Below are 20821 nucleotides of genomic sequence, written 5' to 3'. Positions count from 1 at the left end.
AAAACAGCTGGATGCGATTGTTTTTGGGTGCAGCTGAAACTCTAGTCGTGGAACAGAACTATAGTCTTAACTTAGGATGTGGGAGAGGCTGAAACTGCCTTGTCTCAAAGAAACAGCCTTACTGGCCAGGCAACCTTAACAAGCAATAACAAGCAGGTGGTTTGCAAATTGGCAGCTGCCTCCCTGCATTGTGCATCTTTTAATTCTTATTCAGATCTAGTATTAAATTAGAAAGTGTTTTCTTCATGACTAATGATACTTCAAACACATTAGATGATGCAGCATTACTAAATTGCCTGACTGAGCTCACCTCCTGAGATCATAATACCGGGACCTCCTTGTCTTCTATCAGCCAATCATCAGCTTGCATTAGAAGAATGGAAGCAGCAGTAGCAAATTAGCTAAAAGAGCTAAAAGGAGATTTTTTGACACCTAAAAATGCTACATATTCCAGCTTCCCGAGAGAGAAAGTGAGACAGGTTATTATGCAAGATAACTCATGCTCACTGATCATCCAACAGTTCCAACCAAATTTTGCTTTTTCTTCCCTATACTGGACAACTCTATTTTTTTTTTATTTGTCTAATCATTTTTTCCTTTCTTCAACATATGCAACATGCAAAAGCTCTGGGGTGGTTCTTATAACAGTCAGTATAGACCAGGGGTCTCCAACCTTGTCAACTTTAAGACTTGTAGACTTCAACTTCCAGAGTTCCTCACCGTACTCTGGGAGTTGAAGTCCGCAAGTCTTAAAGTTGTCAAGGTTGGAGACCCCTGGTATAGACTGTCCTGGATTTCGATCAGATATTTCCCAGGTCAATCTGTTCATTGAACTTAAAACATATATACAAATTGGGTAGCATTCCATTGGCTATTGTTCTATTCCTAAAAGGAAATGAACTACCTGTAGTTTGAGCCACATATACACAAATAATCCACACATAGAGATATATTTGACTACTAGAGCAATGTGATCTATGTAATTGCAGGCTTCTAGATGTCAAAATGCTGCTGGAAGGAAAACGGGGGGGCAAAGTTCAGTGAACAAACTACCTGGGTTGATTCTTAAGTGACCTATAAAAATTCAAGACAAGATTCCCCTTTCTCCAGTGGTATCACCGGATAACATATCTCCCAAATGCTTTAGTGTTTCAAAAGCTCAGCTGAGTATCATTCCGGGAGAAGCTACTAAATTATACAAAAATACTGGAAACTTAGAAAAATCTTTGAAACTAGCCTGGTAGTTGCATTTCATATCCAGACTATTCACTACAAATTCAGTATCTCTAAAAGGTTATCCGTACTACACAGTAACTGCTAGGAGGGGAGCCAAGAGGGAAGATGAGGGTGTCTTATTTTCTTGCTGAAGACACTGAAATTACATGCGGCAGGCAGAAATTTAAGGTGGTTGATTTGTGTGTTTGGGATTAACAGATTTACTTTGCTTCTCTGATGCTTTGTATAGCTTTGATACACAAAGAGCTCTTCAGAAATGTTGCATTGGGTTGCAAAAGAAAGCACCCAATGTTTGCAACAGGCCAAAAGCTCTTTCTTCTTCCTTTATTGATACATAAGTGAGGCCCGCTTCTCCAAGGCATTCCAGGTACCCTGAAGCTGCTGCGTTCCTCACAGGGAAGAATGTGAGGCCTCATTAACTCTGTGCGCCAGATGGCAAGTTTATACAGCCCAACTTTAGACAATGAGCTGGAGACTCCCTCCTCTCTGGCCTACCAGGATACTCCCAGGTGGCACAAGACTGCCTTGCTGCTCAGTCTCCCACTGATAACCTAGTGATACACCAGCCTAAGCCTGGAAGTAGCAAAAGAGAGTTTAATCCCTGAGGAAAACAGACGAGAATATAACAAATCATTTGAAGGCAAGAGACATGTAAGATCTTATCATGCCCCAGCTTTTTTTTTTTTTAAAAAATGACAGAACAAAGCAGTAAGCATCAGAGTTTAATGACAGTAAATAATTATACAACACAATTCAACTCCATGCTGAGAGCGTAAGACACCTTTTCCATGTAAAAGGCCCTTCCTTCCAGGCCAAAGAGGCAGGGCGCCTTCCTCAAGAAATGAGCCAAAGGATGACTTCCCTCACTGGGACAGAGCTTCTCCATCCAAATAGGGAGCGCAGCGTTCCCCTCTGCAATCGGCAACCTTCAGGGACATGGAAACATTGGAAGGGGGGAGGGGCACAGCTGCCTTTTAACATAGAAGCGCTCAGTCCTCTGGCCCATAGGAAGGTTCAACTCCTGCTATGAATGTGCAAGAAAAGGGACGAAGGGAAGGGAAGGACAGAGCCATTAGTGTGTGTTTACAAGGGGTGGGGAGGTAAATCTTCCCGCCCTGGCTTTCTGTTAGAGGAGATTTATTTGGCCAGCTTCTGTACCCGTGAGTTGATGCTGGCAAAATTGTCTTCAACAGCAGCTAAATTCTCTTTCATGGCTTTCTGAACCTAAGGAGAGAGGGTGAGTGGAGAGTTGTCAGCCACAAAGGGGAAACAGCCAGGCACATTCACTGGAACCCCTTGCCTACCACCGTATACAGTGAGGACCCTATGAGCACCAAGTTGAGGTTATCTACCATCTGAAACCCCCAAATGCTTCCGGGTAGTGCTGATATCCAATAACTAAAGGCTATGCTTTAGTAAACCAATATAATGCACATCAAGTATACCAGCATCCTCCATATTCTCTCCTCCCCATCTCTCTCTCTCTCTCGCATATATATACACCTCCTACCTAGATACCTACCTATTTCTTTTTATTATCTATCTATCTATCTATCTATCTATCTATCTATCTATCTATCTATCTATCTATCTATCTATCTATCTATCTTGATATTGTTTCCTGATTACTTATTTGTACCCTATGACTATCATTAAGTGTGGTACCTTATGATTCTTGATGAAGGTTTCTTTTCTTTTATGTAAACTGAGAGCCTATGCACCAAGACAAATTCCTTGTGTGTCCAATCACACTTGGCCAATAAAAAATTCTGTTCTGTTCTGTTCTGTTTTGCTCTGCTCTGCTCTGCTCTGCTCTGCTCTGCTCTGCTCTGCTCTAATCTAATCTAAACTAATCTAATCTAATCTATCTCAAATCTCTCTTATCGTTTATTAATAAATTTTAGTTTTAATAATATTAAACACCCAACACCCAAGCTGAGCATGGAATGCCAGGAAAAAAGTCTAACATTAACACATTTACTTGAACCCCAAATCTTCTAGCGTGGTCGCTGCCCTATCTGCCCTTTTTTTTTTTGATTTAGACAAGATCTAGAACAATAAAAGACAACAGATTTGTTGATGAACACTATATTAGTACTTTTCCTTTTAATTCCATTACAATATTTTTGGAACCCGGAATCCATTGCACTAACAATGGATTCCGGGATTCCTGGATGGACCAGATGATCTACCTCTCAGATCTCCATCTCCTAAATTCTATGATTCTGTCAGGAAGTACAGAGCTACTGAGGACTGTATTGATACTATCAGTCGGAACTGTTGCAAAGCTAGGTACCAGACCTCTTCCAAAATCTTAGCCTCTGACCTCTGATGTTCTGGAGACTTTTCTAAGAAAACGTTAAACGTATCATCACAATTACAATGTCTAAAAACTATATAATCTTGAGCAAATGTTACATATCAAGACTCCTCCCTCTAGACCTCACAATCATAGGATAAACTTTTGGGGAGTGCAACAGCTGCTCCCTACTCTTAAACACTGTGAGACATGCAGGCATGTTTCATCTATAGAGGGATGTGCAAACTTCATTCATGCAGATTCAGGTCGCAGAGGTCTTAGCGACTACAACACTGACACTACCCCCTGGCGGGATTCTCAGCAGTCTAAGTCTTACCTGTGTCAGCAGGGTGACGTTATCCTTCAGAGAATTAGCAATCATTTGCTGGGTAGTGTCCAAATGAGTCAGGAGCTGCCCAAATTGCATGGCTGTAACCAAGATGAACCCAAGTCAGTTGGAGGAGAAAAAAAACTGTTCAGCACTAGATTGCTCTTTGGGGTAACAAGAAGCCCAAAGGCTGAGAATCTTTTTTGAATCAGTGTCTTCAAGGATGGTTTCCCCCCACCCCTGGTTTTTAAGAAGTCCTCGCCATAATCCCCCCCAAAAAGGCCCGAGAACTCACCCTGTTCATGCAACTGCCGCACGGCCACAAGGCGCTGCACCACCTCAGGGAGGGTGCTAGCCAGTGGGCTCCACTCCTGCACAAGTGCATACAGCTGATGAACCTACAAGGAGAGAGAGAGGAACCTCCTGAGCAAGGAGAGAAGTTGAGTGAAGGTCTGGCCCTGGCCTTGACTTTCTGAAACTCCACAACACTGTTGTGGTCCGCCAGCAGCCTGCGGAGCTGGCAGCAGAGTTGGACAGTGAGGATGCTGGGGAGTCCTCCATGGACCAGTCCTGGAGTCTGGGGAAGGCTTGGATGAGGGCTCTGCATCGGAGACAGAGAAAGGGCCATCTGGGAGGTACGTGCTGCCTCCGGAGTCTCCAGAGTCAGACCTCAGCGAGGCAGAGGAACAGGATGAGCCTGTTCCCAGTACGCGAATGCGCAGAGCTGCCAGAAGGCAAGAACAGCTAAAACAAAAGGGATGACTCGGGAGTAGGGCTGGGAGATGATTGGCCCCTCCCATAAGACTTAAAAGAGGAGCAAAGGCACATGGGCCTTTGCGGGAAGCAACGTTTATTCATTTGGTTCAGCTTAAAGCCTGAAGCTCTGTTTGATTCTGGACTCCGTGTGGCTTTGCCAATTAGGTCTTTGGCAGCGTGTCAAGGGAGATAAAGGTGGGTGATTATCCCCAAGGACTTCTCCTGAAGGACTCTTCATAATTCATTGGGACTCACCTGTGAATGAACAGAATTCACAGCTGTTGCAATAAAAGAGGTTTTTGGGACAACTCGTGTGTTTTAATGACTCAGGAAGCCCAGGTCAGAACAACTCCACACCACCTACGTAGGTTAACAAACGTATGTGTGCATACTTGGAACGAAAATTGACTGAGTTTGGGCCTCAAATCTTATGATCTGGTTGGCACTAATCAATTATTAATCAACCATTAAACCAACCAGCGTATACAGGTAGTCCTCGAGTTATCACCATAGTCGAGCTCAAAATTTATGTTGCGAAGTGAAAGATTTGTTAAGTGAGCTTGCCTCATTTTACGACTTTCCTTGCCACAGTTGTTAAGTGGATCACTGTGTTTGTTAAGTTAGGAGCATGGTTATTAAGTGAATCTAGCTGTCCCATTGACTTTGCTTGCCAGAAGGTCGCAAAACGGGATCACATGAACTGCAGGACATTGCAACCATCATAAATACGAACCAGTTGCCAAGGACCTGGATTTTGATCACATGACCATGGGGGATGCTGCAACAGTCGTAAGTGTGAAAAACTCATATGTCACTTTTTTCAGTGCCGATGTTAACTTTGAACGGTCACTAAACAAACTGTTGTTAAGTCGAGGATTACCTGTAGTTGGTGCATATATTACAAATATTCAGCTCTAGTGCGGGCTGAACAGTCTTCTTGCTCAGTCATGCTCTAGTTATGATGCTATCCAGCAAAGTTCAGTTCACACAATCACATGCTAGCCATTAAGTGCTAAGCAAACAAATGGTGCACCTGCCTGTGTGACAACAAGCCATGTCACGTGCCACTCCCTTCTCCTTTCTTAGAAATCATACAGGCACATAACAGTGCAATTTCCAATTTTTACAGGCAGAATCTCAACAAGGAATCAATCATCCAGAGCTGACAAAATTAACCCAGGAAACCACCAAGATCTAGAGTCATCAGGACCCAATGAGTTTTAAGCTATCTGACACAACAGATTATTAATATTTCAAGATATTAGAAACTAAATCTGAGTTAGGTGTAGCTGCTGCATTGGTAACAGGCAGTACAAATCTCCATATACTTAGATTATCAGCCAGAAACAAATGTTGCCCTTGCTGAATGCCAGACATTTACACCAGGGCTGGGCAGGGGAAGATTTAAAAAGCAAATCATGATTTGACCTAAGTGTAAATACATACTTAGTATCAGTTTAAGTCACCTTAAAAAAGAGGTGAGGAACTATAGCCCCATTATGATTTGTAGACTTCAATTCCCAGAATTCCTGAGCCAGCATGCATGGCTGCTCAGGAATTCTGGGAGTTGAAGTCCAAGTCATAAAAGGGCCATGGCTCCCCACCCTCACCCCTGTCTCAAAATAGGAGGAGGAAAGGGTGTTGGATATGTTAGGGTATAAATAAATCCACCCACCATATTTTCCAGCTACTCAAGTTGAGGAAAATTGCTTTAAAATTTTCCCAATATGGGTTGCGATGGCCATGGAGACCGCAATTGCTGTAACTAAGCAACACAGTTATAAAATGTGGTGTCATGTGACCACTTAGTGATGGCAATTCCAGCTGTCTTGGTTACCATCATTAAGTGAGGACCTCTCATAACAGTAAGATCTGTGAGAAACCAGCAAGGAACCTCAAAAATCACACTCACGTAACTGTGGCTTGCTGTGATGATGCAATCATGAGCCCAGACGTTGGGTACCCAGATTGCAATCATGTGACCACAGAGATGTTGCAATAGGTGGAAATCTGAGGACTAGTTCTAAGCACAGGTAGTCCTCGACATACAACTGTTCATTTAGTGACCGTTCAAAATTACAACAGTACTGAAAAATGACCGTTTTTCACACTTATGACCGGTGTAGCATCCCCATGGCCATGTGATCAAAATTCAGATACTTGACAACTGATTCATACTTCTGGTGATTGCAGGGTCCCGGGGTCATGTGGTCACCTTCTGCAATCTTCTGACAAGCAAAGTCAGTGGGGAAGTCAGATTCACTTTACAACGGTGTTAATAAGTTAACAACTGCCAGGATTCACTTAACAACTTTGCAAGAAAGATCATAAAACGGGGCAAAATTAATTTAACAAATGTCTCACTTCGGAACAGAAATATTGGGCTGCACTGTGATCATAATTCAAGGATTATCTGTACCATTTGTTCAACCCCAATATTGAACACTGAACATTCAACTCAACATTCAACCCCAACTTTGAACAGTGAACGAATAGTTGTGGCTCAAGAACTACCTATATGTATGAATTTTTTTTTTTTGAAGTGTATTTATCACGTCCTGTATTAGAAAGACTAAACAGAAGCTGACCTTGCTTTGGGTGTCTGCGTCCTCTACTGTGGATTTGTGCTTGGCAATCTCATTCACTTTTCCCAAAACACTCTAGGAATGAAAAAAAAACATCTGATGTTAGCAGAGCATACCAGAACACCTTGCCACAAGGTCAATATCCTATCTGATAAACCTAAATGTATTGCCGGATGGGAAAGCTGTGAGGGTGAACCTATGGCACGCGTGCCGGAGGTGGCATGCAGAGCCCTCTCTGCTGGCATCCGTACTGTCGCCCCAGGTCAGATCTCCGTGGCATTTTTTTCATGAGCTTCTGTTTCCCTGCAAACGACGAAACAGAAACTCACGAAAGAAAACGATCTTACCTCTTGCTGCGCTGCTGGTGTTGGGATGCCCCGCCTCCCACCAGCCAGCTGGTCTTCGGGTCTCTGCTGCACATGTGAGCATGTCCGTGCATGCACACGCACATATCCATGCATGCGCAAGCGCATGTCCACATTTGCGCATGTCCATGCACATACGTGCATGTCACCACACATTTAGGGCACGTGTACGTGAGCAGTTTGGGCACTCGGTGTCTAAAAGGTTCGCCATCGCTGCCCTAGAGAAACTTTTCCCAACTGTTTGTCCAACAGTTCCGCAATACAGACCTCTGCTCTCAATTATATATTCACCTTCAAAATCCTCTAAATCAGCGGATGTTGGGGGAAAAAACAATGGAGCTTCATTTTTGTATATGATAAGCGCAGCAAGATTATTGTAGGCACAATGATGGAAGCATCCGGCAATACCTACAATGGAGGAATGGTCGGGGAAGATGGTGGAATTTGCTGAGATGGCCAAATTAACTTCTCTGATTTAAAAAAAAAAAAAGACAATATTTACATTTATTGCTGATTGGAAACTCCTCATAAACTTTTTCCAGAAAACAGGGAAAAAAACCATCAACCTGAACTTACAATTTAGGGTTTTGAAGGTTAGATAGGATAGATGATAGAAAGAATAGAGACACATTATAACTTAAGAGATAGGGGTAAATTTATAATTGTAAGAAATACTGTAAAGAAGATTGGAAGCCATTTCTTTGTATTTTTTTCTATTTTTTATTTACTCTTTTTTCACTTTTAGCTTTCTCTTTGACTTCCTTCTTTTCTTCTTTTCTTCCTTACTTTAAATTATTTTCTATACGCTTTTAATCTTCCTTTTTAGTGTTTTTTGTTTAAATAAAATTATATTAAAAAAAGAAATCCTAGAATAATTCCCACCTGTAGCCTTGCCTCCACCTGGTCCAGAGTTGCCACATCTAAAGAGTTGACTTTGGCCTGCAAGAGCTCCACAGTTTCCTAAGGATGGATGGGATTGAAGAGTGTCAGTCACTCAGTTGATAAGACAGAGAATGAAAAGCTAAAAATCCTTTAACTGCTTGCAACATTCTGATTAATCAAATGTACCTGCAATCTGTAGGCCTCACACGACATTTATTCTGGTTTTCCCTTTCCTTTCAGAACCCCTTTTGTTTCTGAATATAACACTCTCTCTCCTGCCACTAGCTCACAATGCCCAGAAGTGTCTATTATTCTGTGTTATTTTTAGAAAACAAAACAGAATGGTGGTGGTGGTGGTGAAATAATATACTTTGGAGCTGTTTTATATATTTTTTTCTGTCCATAGCCAGCTACCATATATATCATTGAGTATTCACGACTGATAATATTGTCTGAGGTGAATGTGTGTATAGAAACTTAATGGTGAGGAGGCCTACATATCCAGATACAGATATGATGGAGATTATCTCACCAAGAGCTTAGTCATTCAAAGTATGAGGTTATACCCAATCTTTCGATCCCTATATAGCATTTAGGAAAGAAGAGGTCCTTTTAAACTATTAAATAGCATTGGGTGTCTACAGGATATGGTTAAAGAAAATTCAAGAAGACGGTAACCCTGAATGTGCATCCAAAGCTCTGCTGATATATTAAAAACCAGGCAGAGCTTGGATCACACCACTGTGGTCATCGTTTTTTACTATTTGACTATTTTCTGCAGACACTCCTGAAACAATAACATTTATTACATTTTACTCTCGTACCAACTTCTGCACGAGAGTAAAATGTAACTCTAACATCAGAAAAAATGTACTTTGCTGTAAATTGCCAAAATGCTGTTGGCAATTTCTCTGTCCCTTTGTTTTTTGGCTTCTAAGACACATAGCCAAATCTGGACTACCTGGTCTAGAACATTTTTCAAATGCTAAATATGTACCCAGTGCCTTACTGAAAACTATCCCCCCCCCTGCCCCCAAATTTCTTCCTTTCTCCAACTCTCCCACTTCCAGGATTTCATATACATCCAAGGGCTTTGTACAGCAACTCTCAATCACAGTTTTGCAACCATCCACAGTATAAACCAATCAACAAGATTCCTTCATGCTTACTCCCAAAAAGCAGACATCCCATTTGATTCCTTCCTAGTCACAACAGGCCCAAAATAAGAAAACTGAATCAATGCCTTACCATTAAGCTAGCGCCCTGCAGTCCAACAGACAGAGGATTCTAGATAGAGGGGAGGAAAAAGGGCGATTTAATACAATGCCATCAGAGGTGGGTTTCAGCAGGTTCTGACCAGTTCTGGAGAACTGGTAGTGGAAATTTTGAGTAGTTCGGAGAACCGGTAGAAAAAATTCTGACTGGCCCCACCCCCATCTATTCTCTGCCTTCTGAGTCCCAGCTATCGGGAGGAAATTGGGATTTTACAGTATCCTTCCCCTGCCATGCCCACCAAGCCACACCCACAGAACCGGTAGTAAAAAAAAATTGAAACCCACCACTGAATGCCATTCAGTTTCTAACAAGGACGTTAGTCTGCAATACAATGTTATGCCATTAACACCAGCTAGTGTCTCTCAACTTTGGCAACTGGCAACTTTAACATATATGGACTTCAATTCCCATGCTAGATAGGGAAATTCTGGAATACTAATCCGGATGACGGTGACTAAGGCATGAGAGACTGTCAGTATGAGGGCAATTTGATCTATAAAACAGACTGTCAAAAGGCACTCCAAGCCATGAGTGCCATCTGCTGTTCAAACTGAAGTTGTGAGTCAGAGGGGACCCTTAAAAGGCGCACTTGGCCTATCTGGAGTAGTGCAGCCCCACCCACAGCCAAAGATGGAAACTTTAGGAAGGCCCCAAATCCTCAGCCATTCAGTCTGAGTCTGAGTTGAGTCTGTTTTTCCCCATCTAGCCCCCTATAACCTCCTTACAATGTGTGGGCCTCCTCCCCCACCACCACCCTTCGAAATAAAATTGAACTCTAACAAAGTTTTTGCTTCGCTTATAACATAATTGGATCTCAGAATTCACCTAGTAAGGCAAGTGAATAGCCCTAGAAAGACCCCAAAGAAAGCTCTTCTTCACGGTCCATCCACTGCTGTGTTTCAGCTGTAGACATACAGTACAGTATTTTTCCCTATGCTTCTCCATAAGAAAAAAGAAGAAAAAACCCTAACCTCAGGCCTGAACAATGATTAAGGCTATGGGATCATTACAACCGATTAAAATCCCCATCTTTGTCAGGCAACCTGTCAGTCTACTGCCCTATGTCTCTCACCTGCACATCCTGTTCACAGCGAACTGATGCCTCCAACTCAGCCAGACGCTTCTCCAATTCTGCTATCTGACAGGACACAAAACGACAACAACAAAAATGTAATATTTTTCTCCCCTCTTCTGATTTATATAACTTTATATAATAACGGAGTTGGTAGGGACCTTGGAGGACTTCTAGAGTCCAAACCCCTGCCCAGGCAGGAAACCTTACACCACTTCAGACAAATGGTTATTTGACAATGATTTGATCCACAGACCTCTGCTAGCTTGGACTCAAGCAGAAAAACTGCTTCTAAAGTTTTGTTTTGAATTGAGATGAGTCTTCTAGGAAGCAGGCCCTTCAAAGAACAGAATTGTTGTTGTTTTTTCATGCCGCTCAAAGCAAGTTAAGGGGCCAGGCAGTGGGAGCTTGCGGTACAGAAATATCACTCCCAGCATCCTTTCCCAAAGATCATGCCGGCTCCTGCTACTGGAAGCTGTCCTACAGCAATTTCTGGATGAATATCCTGGATTTCTAACAGGTGAACAAATCCTTCAGTGTTGAATACACTTTAACTTTATGGAGCCGACTAGAAATGGGATCAGCAAAGGTTCTGTTTTACGACGTACACAGTGCCAGCAATAAGGAAATGGCCCCAGAAATCTGAAGAGTCTAGAATCCCAGTTTCCCCATGTTACTTTTTCTCTCTAAAGTCACCTTAATTTTTCAGCAACAAGCAGAGCATCAGTGGGTGTGATATCAGACATTGACTCTGGCCTTAACAGTTTCCATGCAGAAGTAATAGTAATTCTTGTTCAGAGGTAAATTTTTGTCAATCCTTATGATTCAGTTACTTCCACTATCTGCCATATTTTGTTTTTAACATCGCACACATATACAAACATACATACAGAGACGTGTGTGTGTGTGTGTGTGTGTGTTTAGGTTGTTTGGGGCATCCCAAGGGGATAATTGAAGCAGTGGGTTTTGGTTGTGCTTTATGGTTTTTATAGTTCAGGGTTTTATCGTTGTGAACCACCCAGAGTTGCATTTGAAGAGAGGCAGTCTTACAAATCTTTTAAATTTAAAAACAGAATAAATAAATATTCCTCTTTTTAATTTACATAGGGATGCGATGGCTTAGTGGCTAAGACGCTGAGCTTGTCGATCGAAAGCTCGGCAGTTCAGCGGTTCAAATCCCATTACTTGTCCCAGCTTCTGCCAACCTAGCAGTTCGAAAGCGTGTAAAAAATGCAAGTAGAAAAATAGGGACCACCTTTGGTGGGAAGGTAACAGTGTTCCATGCGCCTTTGGCGTTTAGTCATGCCAGCCATATGCGCAAGGGGAACCTTTATCTTTACTTTTAATTTACAAAAATATTTTTATAAAATGACACACATATTTTAAAACCCCATTTATAGAGTCCAAGCATTTTGGAGAGTGAGTTGTTTGTGAAATCATGAACACTGGCCCATCAATGCAGCTTTTATTCGTTTAAACAGTACGTAAGCTTGCAGAATCCCAGGATGGTCCTGGGGAAAGATAACTCACCTCTGTTCTACCCACTTCCTATCCCACTATTCTAATGCATTTCCCCACCATCTCAAGAAGAGGACCCAGGGAACAAGACATTTCCCATTCTTACTTTTGCAGCTTGAGAGAACTTGTCTTGCTCAGGTCGAGAATGCAGTTCGTACGTCACAGTGTTTTCTGGGCCCGCTGTGACTTTGGCAGCACCTTTCCCACCAGCAGAAACGCTTTTAGCAGTTTTTGTCACTTCCAGTTGAAGAAGTAAACGCCTGCAAAGGCAGAAGAGCCCATTAAATCTTACAGAATGTTTGCACCCTCTCATTGATCACATGAACTAAGGCAACTACTATATTTTTGGGAGTATAAGACGCACCTTTTTCCTCCAAAAAAGAGGATGAAAATCTGGGTACATCTTATACTCCGAATGTAGCCCCACCCAGGCTCTCAAATGGAGGTTTCAGAGCCTGAAAAAGGGCTCAGAAACGAAGCTTCAGAAAAAAGGCCTCAGAAACAGAGCTTCAGAAAAAAAAGCTTTTTTTCTGAAGCTCTGTTTCGGAGGCTTTCAGAGGCAGAAAAAAAAGTTTTTTCTGAAATGGAATTTCAGAAGTTTCAAGAGGCAGAAAAAAAAGCAAAAAAAAGCAAGGCACAGAGCTCATAACCAAGGAACCTCTTGCTAAAATTCACCTCTGGGAACAGCTGAATGGGAGTATTATGGGAGGCCAATCTACCCACCAATCAGCTTTTTTTCTTATTTTCTTCCCCAAAAACTAAGGTGTGTCTTATACTCCGAAAAATATGGTATCTTGTTTCAGATCACAGATGGTGGATGTAATTAAACATCCTAACACAGGGTCTCCAAACTTGGGAACTTTGAGACTGGTGTACTTTAATTCCCAGAATTCTCCAGTCAGCCATGCTGACTGGGGAATTCTGGGAATTAAAATACATAGGTCTCAAAGTTCCCAAGTTTGGAGACTCCATAATAGGACGACATAGTGATATGGTGTTACCAAAAGATTTGCACTTCAAATCTAATCAATAGTAGAGCTGGCTGTTTGCATTTGAACACAAATTATTTCACTGCTCTGACACGTGCGGCATGCAACATTTTGTTTTTATACAATGCATATTAACCACAACCAAATGGAAACAATATTAGTTAAATCTAACCCTCAAGTTATAATGAATGTTTCTAATTCTTCGGGTGTGTTGAAATGTCAGCAAGTTTCAGTGCCTTTCCCCCCCTCCAGCTTAAAATTAGAAAAACATGAGCATTGCTGTCATGTCTAAAAATATTTACAGGAATTTCAATTAAAAATTTCCCAGGTCAGTGTTTTCAATTGTTAATTAAAATCAATGTTTAATTGATTTTGCTTGTCAGAAGGTTGCGAAAGGAGATCACATGATTCCAGGCACTGCAACCATCATAAATATGAGTCAATTGCCAAGTGTCTGAATTTTGATCACATGACCACGGGGGTAACTCAATGGTCGTAAGCAATGGTGGGATTCAGCCAGTTCGCACCACTTCGGGAGAACTGGTTGTTAATTTTCTGAGCAGTTTGGTGAACTGGTTGTTGGAAGAAATCATTAGGGCAGAGAACCGGTTGTTAAATTATTTAAATCCCACCACTGGTCGTAAGTGTATAAAATAATCATAAATTACGTTTTTCAGGGCCATTGTGACTTTGAACGGTCACTTAATGGACTGTAGTAAGCTGAGGACTACCTGTATTACCCCTCAGAGAGTCTGAGAGAAAGAAAAGATACTGTATTTTTTGGAGTACAAGACAATAAGAAAAAGGCTGATTGGCAGGTGGACTGGCCTCCTGGAATACCCCCAATCAGCTGTTCGCAGAGGTGAATTTTAGCAACAGGTTCCTTGGTTGTGAGTTCTGTGCCTTGTTTTTTTGTTTGTTTGTTTTTTTATTTTTTTCTGCCTCTGAAACTGTTTCAGAAAAAACTTTTTTCTGCCTCTGAAAGCCTCCAAAACAGAACTTCAGAAAAAAAGCCTTTAAAGGTCTGCTTGGCAGCTTCTTTTCTGAAGCTCTATTTGGGGGCTTTTTTTCTGAAGCTGCTTTCAGCCCTGAAACCTCCGTTTGAGAAGCTGGGTGAAGCTACCTTCGGAGTATAAGATGCACCCAGATTTTCACCCTCTTTTTTGGGAGAAAAAGATGTGTCTTATACTCCAAAAAATACGGTACATTTGACCTTGCGCTTGCCTGGAAAGGGGCACTCATGATCTCATCAGGTCCTTAAGTACAGAGGGTCTGATTGGAAAAAGCTGGTGATGAAGGCTATTCCCTGAAGAAAGTCCTAGTCCTACCACAACCTACTTGGCCAGAGCACCATCAGGGTCCGTCAAGTTGATGGCCGCCTCGGGTCCCAACAGTTTCTCCAGATGGGTGGAGACCAGTTGCTGTTTCAGGCCAGCCACTTGTTTTGCAAGAGTGACTGGTGTCAGTTTCTCCTCTGCTGAGGACTCCTTTACGCTGTTCTGAGGAAGCAGGAATACAAGTGTTAAAAAGTCTAATAATCCGCAGTCCCCTCCAACTTTAATGTAAGAATATGATCCGAGAAGCACTTAATTTTACACACAGAGAAGCTAAATAGTAGACCGAGTCCTGGATCAGTTTAACTTGATGGTAGGTCCAAATCAAGAACGCCCCCTCAGGAGATACCAGGTCTCTTTTGTCTATCTTTGACTTTTACCTTGATCTTCTCCACTTCAGTAGTCAACTCCTGAACTTCATGCAATAGTCGCTGATATTTCTGCTGAGGGGTCTCTTTCACATGAAGTCCTTCTCCTAACTTAATGAAAAAGGCAGAAAAGCAAAGTTAGCATTTCAGGATAGCAGTTGGTAATACAAGATATGATAGTAGCTTCCATTTTATCCCAATTCCTGATAAAATGGGGGCTTCGTGGAAAAGTTTTCAAAAAAGTGCCTGCACTTCTCCCTGCACTGTCACCTCTGTGTGTGTGTGTGTGTGTGTGTGTGTGTGTGTGTGTGTGTGTGTGTGTGTGTAGAGCTGAGCCAGAACTGGACTGGAAGACTCCCTTTTCAATCAAATTTGTCCAACTAGGTCAACAACTTACAATTTCGTAATCTCCAGACTCATAGCCAGTTCTTTTGGATTTGCCAATACGATCAGAGAAATCTGTTGAACAGAGAAAAGGGACAAAGTTTAATTTTGCACTGGCTACCTGTGGCCTTCCGGGTGCGCTTCAAGGTGTTGGTGACAATCTTTAAAGCGCTCCATGGCATAGGGCCGGGCTATTTACGGGACCGCCTACTGCTACCAAATACCTCTCACCGACCCGTGCGCTCCCACAGAGAGGGACTCCTCAGGGTGCCGTCAGCTAGGCAGTGCCGTCTGGCGACACCCAGGGGAAGGGCCTTCTCTGTGGGGGCTCCCACCCTCTGGAACGAACTCCCTCCAGGACTTCGTCAACTTCCGGACCTCCGAACCTTTCGTCGCGAGCTTAAAACGCACTTATTCATCTGCGTGGGACTGGATTAGATTTTAAAGTTATTGGTTTTAAGGTTTTTTTTATTATTTATATTGTTTTTTAAATTCGGTAATAGAATAAGTTTTTTAATTGTTGTTTTTTAATTTGTATTTATATGTATTTTAACTGCCTGTGAACCGCCCTGAGTCCTTAGGGAGATAGGGCGGTATATAAATTTGAAAAATAAATAAAATAAATAAATAAATTTTAGACCACATGAGTTGCAGGTGCAGGTTCATATGTTTCCATAAATTTCAGTTAAAGCAGAGGAGTATTAACTCCCCTCCCTTTGAACTTTGTAGTCTAAGTTTTCTATCATTTCTATCATTTCCTCTTATCGCAATGTGTCTGGAAACCCTGGCCGCAATGTTGACGTTGACATAAACGTGGATATTGGTACTCATCATTTGCAAGTCATCGCATCGCCAACAAAATCACCCAAATACAGGTAGGCCTCGACTCACAACGGTTCACTTAGTGATTATTTGAAGATACAATGGCATTGAAAAAAGGGACTTGTGACCGTTTTTCATACTTATGATGACCACGGCAGCATCCCAATGGTCACGTGATCCCAATTCAGAAACTTGGCAACTCTTTCCTATTTATGATGGTTGTGATGTCCTGGGGGGTCATGTGATCACCTTTCGCGACTTCTGATAAGTAAAGTCAATGGGGAAGCCAGATTCACTTTAACAACTGGGTTTACTAACTTACAGCTGCAGTGATTCACTTAACAAATGTGTCAAGAAATATCGTAAAATGGGGCAAAAATCCGCTTAACAATGTCTCACTTAGCAACAGAAATGTTGGGCTCAATTGTGGTCGTAAATTGAGGACTGCCTGGAGATGTACTTCAGTGTAGTTAATGCAGTACCACCGCCATTATCATTATTATTATTATTATTATTATTTATTGGATTTATAAACCGCCCTTCTCCCGAAGGACTCAGGGCGGTGTACAGCCAGGATAAAAAAGAACAATATACAGTTAAAATACAATTAAAAAACTTATTATACAGTATGGCCGAAATAATTAAGAATTAAGAATCTAAAAACCCCAATTAAAACCAGAAAAAAATTAAAATTTAAAATTAAACAATTTAAGAAAGTTATTGCATGCAGTTATTGTCCTTTTTTTAAATATATACTTGTAGGCCATGATAATACGATTTACAAATTTCAAAAAACAACCTAATGGAAAACCGTACAAAAACATACTTAGCATTTCAGAGCCACATAAATGTAGCAACGAACAATAAATAAATCCAGATTATAATTTTAATGGACAGAGATGTATTACAATGTTTTCAGTCATGACCTTTATATCCTCTCTGTGGATTATGATAAGAGTATAACTACCACCATCACCTTTTCATGGTACATTTTCTAGTTCAGGGGAGCATCTGAAACTACTGTTCTTCCCTGGATCTGTTGTAAGTTTCCATGGCGACAGGTACTTACCTAGCCCTTTCGTACCCACTCTCTTGTCCTTAAATTTGTCATAAGCTGCATTAGGGTTGACTATGATGTGTTCCACACTGGTGCTAGTTAGTTCCTCCTATGCAAAGAGAGGAGATACGTATTAGACAGCAAAGCCTTCGGTTCTTCTCCTCCTATCCAATCCACCCTTCTAACTGCACCCATCACTTTCCAACAACTTGTCTTAAAGGTCCCCACAACAGAGGAGAAGCTGCGCCAGCGACTACCATGTTGAGTTGCAGTAACAATGTTGTTTTTGACCAAAAAAAAAAAAAATCAGCCCAAACAGCAATTCACTGGGTATATATATATATATATATATATATATATATATATATATATATATATATATCGTATTTTTCAGAGTATAAGACATACCTTTTTTCCCCAAAAAAAGAGGGTGAAAATCTGGGGGCGTCTTATACTCTGAATGTAGCCCCCTCCAGCTTCTCAAACTGAGGTTTCAGAGGTTGAAAAAAGCATCAGAAATGAAGCTTCAGAAAAGAACCTCCCAAACAGAGCTTCAGAGGCTTTTTTTCTGAAGCTGTTTCAGAAGCTTTCAAAGGCAGAAAAAAAAGCAAGGCACAGAGCTCACAACCAAGGAACCTCTTGCTAAAATTCACCTCTGGGAACAGCTGATTGGGGGTATTCCAGGAGGGTGATCCACCTGTCAATCAGCTTTTTTTTAATTTTCCTCCCCAAAAACGAAGGTGCGTCATATACTCTGAAAAATACGGTAGTTTGAAATGCTATTGCTAGAGTCAAAAGGAAATCTCTAGGTTGAAATCAGCTCTGCATTGGTCAGCTGCAGGGAGGAATGGATTTCTCCTCCATTAGTGCAGCTTGGTTTATTGGACTTTGCTAAAAGAAACTACTCCCTGGTCTTTTTGGATCATTTTGGTCTCCTCTATGCCACAGAGAGATTCTCTTTAGCCAAACAAATCTGTGCATTAGCTTAAATGCCATTATAATCCGATTTATACATGACTGAGAAAGGCCTGGACTATTCTTTGTTTCCCTTTCAGGTCTACAACTTTGTAACTAAATAGAGTTGTTCAAACAACTAGATGTTAGCAGGGTACACAAATGACTCTTCAATATGGAAACAGCAAATTGTCACATTCTCTTTCAAAAAAGGAAAGACATTCAAGTGTTTAGATTGGCACAATTCTAGCTGTTTACATGCCTTGGTCTCCAAATGTTGACCAGAATCTTATTTGCAAAACCAGGATGAACATTGATGTTTAACTTTGTCTAAGTCCACATGACTTCTGAATAAACTCTGTTTTTTGCGTTCTCTCTCTCTCTCTCTCTCTCTCTCTCTCTCCCCTTGAAAGATGAGAAAAGGAAAGAAACTCTTACTGTGTATATGGGTGAAAGGACAATGCCATTTCCTTTAGTTTACTTTATTCATCACCACAGTAGACCTTTGTTCTTCTACTTCCCGGGATAAAATAAAATATTGTCAACGTACGAATAGATACACAGAATTGTTTAGGGTTTTTTTTAATGACCTAGTCCATACTTGGCTTGATGCGCAATGGGGGAAAATCAAGCTTGTGACACTTGCCCATCAGCTTTCTAATTCTGGGCATTATGTCTTATCAACCATTTTGATGATTGATACTGTTTTAATTATGAGTTTTACTGATATTCTAGTCTTATGATTACTGACTTTGTTTTACTATTTTGCAAAAACCACCTTCAGCTTTAGATGGAGGTGGCATAAAAAGAAATCTATCAATAAATAAAATAGGAAACTCCACATTGTGGGTGAAGAAGCCCTGCTGAGTCCACATTTAGAAGAAGAATCTGTCTTCACGGTCAAGACAATGGCATGTTAATTTTAATGTAAGGATGCCAATAATCACAGCAAACACTCAATTTAAGAGTCTCCCTACGAATCCAAGAGTATACAGGTACTCCTCAACTTATAACAGTTTGTTTAGTGACCGTTCAAAGTTACAACGGCACTGAAAAAAGTCACTTATGACCATTTTTCACACTTACGACTGCTGCAGCATCCCCATGATTGTGTGATCAAACCTATGACAGTTGCAGCGTCCCGGGGAGTCACATGATCCCTTTCTGTGACCTTCTGACACGCAAAGTCAATAGGGAAGCCAGATTCACTTAACAACCAGGTTAACATTTATCAACTTCAGTGATTCACTTAACAATTGTGGCAAGGAAGGTTGTAAAAACGGGCAAAATGTCATTTAACAAATGTCTCACTTAACAACAGAAATGTTCGGCTCCATTGTGGTGGTAAGTCGAGGACTATCTGTACTAAAGGCATATTCAGATATCACAAATAGTATCTAAAATGATGGAAGCTAGTTCTCCCATTACAGGAAAGATAAAATTTTAGATGAGGAAAGATCAAAGCAGTTAATTATCATCAAGCATTAGTTTGACTGACTGAGCTTGGAAAATCTGTATGATCTTTAAAACAAAGGAATGGACAGGGTTAAAAACAAGAATTATGTTAAAAAGACAAATAAAGGATTGACAGCATAATCCCAGTACTGTTATAGTTCTCACCCATTTTAAAGAATTATACCAAAAATAATAATAAAGAGGAAGGCAGGGAATCAAACTGAACCATCATTTTGGCCAGTCTTCCACCATAGTTTCCGAAAAGTCAATATTCTCATCCTAGCCTCATTCTCCTGCTCGTCTTTGGGTCTTGAAGGATAGTCCTCCAATGACAGCCAATCCCCACACTCAATATATGGGAAAAGAGTAACAGTTTGTACGCAAAGTAACTCTATGGTGCAGGGAGAATAGGCTGGGCAAGTAAGACTTGCAAAAGCAGTGCCAACTGCAGAAGACAAAGTGACATACGCATGTCATAAGGTTACAGAATAATGAAAACATCCAGAGGCTGCCTGACTCATACGGGCTGCAAACATAAATGATCAGTAAAAGGTTTATTCCATGAACTTAAGGTGGCTCCTTTTATGGGAATTTAAGACTGCCTCCCGCCTGGCCCCAACCTTTCTGGCATTCTCTACATAGCACAGTGGAATATATGCCCTGCCAAATAACACAAGGTGGGGCTACATTTACATGGTGCTTTATCCAACTGGGAACAAAAGCTGCTTTTTCTCTGCAATGCACCCAGCCGGGGCTGAGAGGACTGCAAGGGCATGGCTCATGTGTCCTGTGACCCCCCTTGGGAAACAGGTCCCCTCAAGGAAGCACCATCACCTGCCTGTTAAACATCTAGCATCTTACTCTGAAGGAAGCAAAATTGAGGGCAGGGCCCAATTCGTGCCCTGTTAAAAGATGGCACACTGCCACAAAAAGCATGAGCAATCAATAATGTGGCTGGGTTCATTCACTAAAGCTCGGTGTAACCTTCTGCGTCATTACATGTCAGGGGGTGTGTGCGTCTTGTCGTTCGGAGATGGTTGCGTAGCTGTTGCATTTAGACTTCTGCCCATGTTAAGGTCATTTGAAAGTGCCTTGCCTTCTGCCCGCCTCCCAACAGGAAGTTGGAGCAACCAATCAGCAGG

General features: G+C 41.5%; 1 protein-coding gene across 1 annotated transcript in view; it reads right to left on the bottom strand.

Moving 5' to 3' along the window:
• Nucleotides 1-1945: 1945 nt before the first annotated feature.
• Nucleotides 1946-20821, bottom strand: part of DCTN2 (dynactin subunit 2) — a 50640-nt gene continuing 31764 nt past the window's right edge. The window contains exons 3-14 of the mRNA XM_058168520.1: nucleotides 17283-17379; nucleotides 15405-15466; nucleotides 15020-15118; nucleotides 14644-14804; nucleotides 12423-12576; nucleotides 10799-10864; nucleotides 9700-9738; nucleotides 8452-8529; nucleotides 7208-7279; nucleotides 4159-4261; nucleotides 3873-3964; nucleotides 1946-2460 (exon numbers count right to left, since the gene is read on the bottom strand). Coding sequence (XP_058024503.1) covers nucleotides 2374-2460; nucleotides 3873-3964; nucleotides 4159-4261; nucleotides 7208-7279; nucleotides 8452-8529; nucleotides 9700-9738; nucleotides 10799-10864; nucleotides 12423-12576; nucleotides 14644-14804; nucleotides 15020-15118; nucleotides 15405-15466; nucleotides 17283-17379 — 1110 coding nt within the window. The 3' untranslated portion in view covers nucleotides 1946-2373. The remainder of the gene's footprint in view (nucleotides 2461-3872; nucleotides 3965-4158; nucleotides 4262-7207; nucleotides 7280-8451; nucleotides 8530-9699; nucleotides 9739-10798; nucleotides 10865-12422; nucleotides 12577-14643; nucleotides 14805-15019; nucleotides 15119-15404; nucleotides 15467-17282; nucleotides 17380-20821) is intronic.

This window comes from Ahaetulla prasina, chromosome 2, assembly GCF_028640845.1.
Source record: "Ahaetulla prasina isolate Xishuangbanna chromosome 2, ASM2864084v1, whole genome shotgun sequence".
Lineage (NCBI taxonomy): Eukaryota > Metazoa > Chordata > Lepidosauria > Squamata > Colubridae > Ahaetulla > Ahaetulla prasina.
Note: the sequence above shows the minus strand (reverse complement) of the source record. Positions and strands in the feature narration are given on the sequence as shown.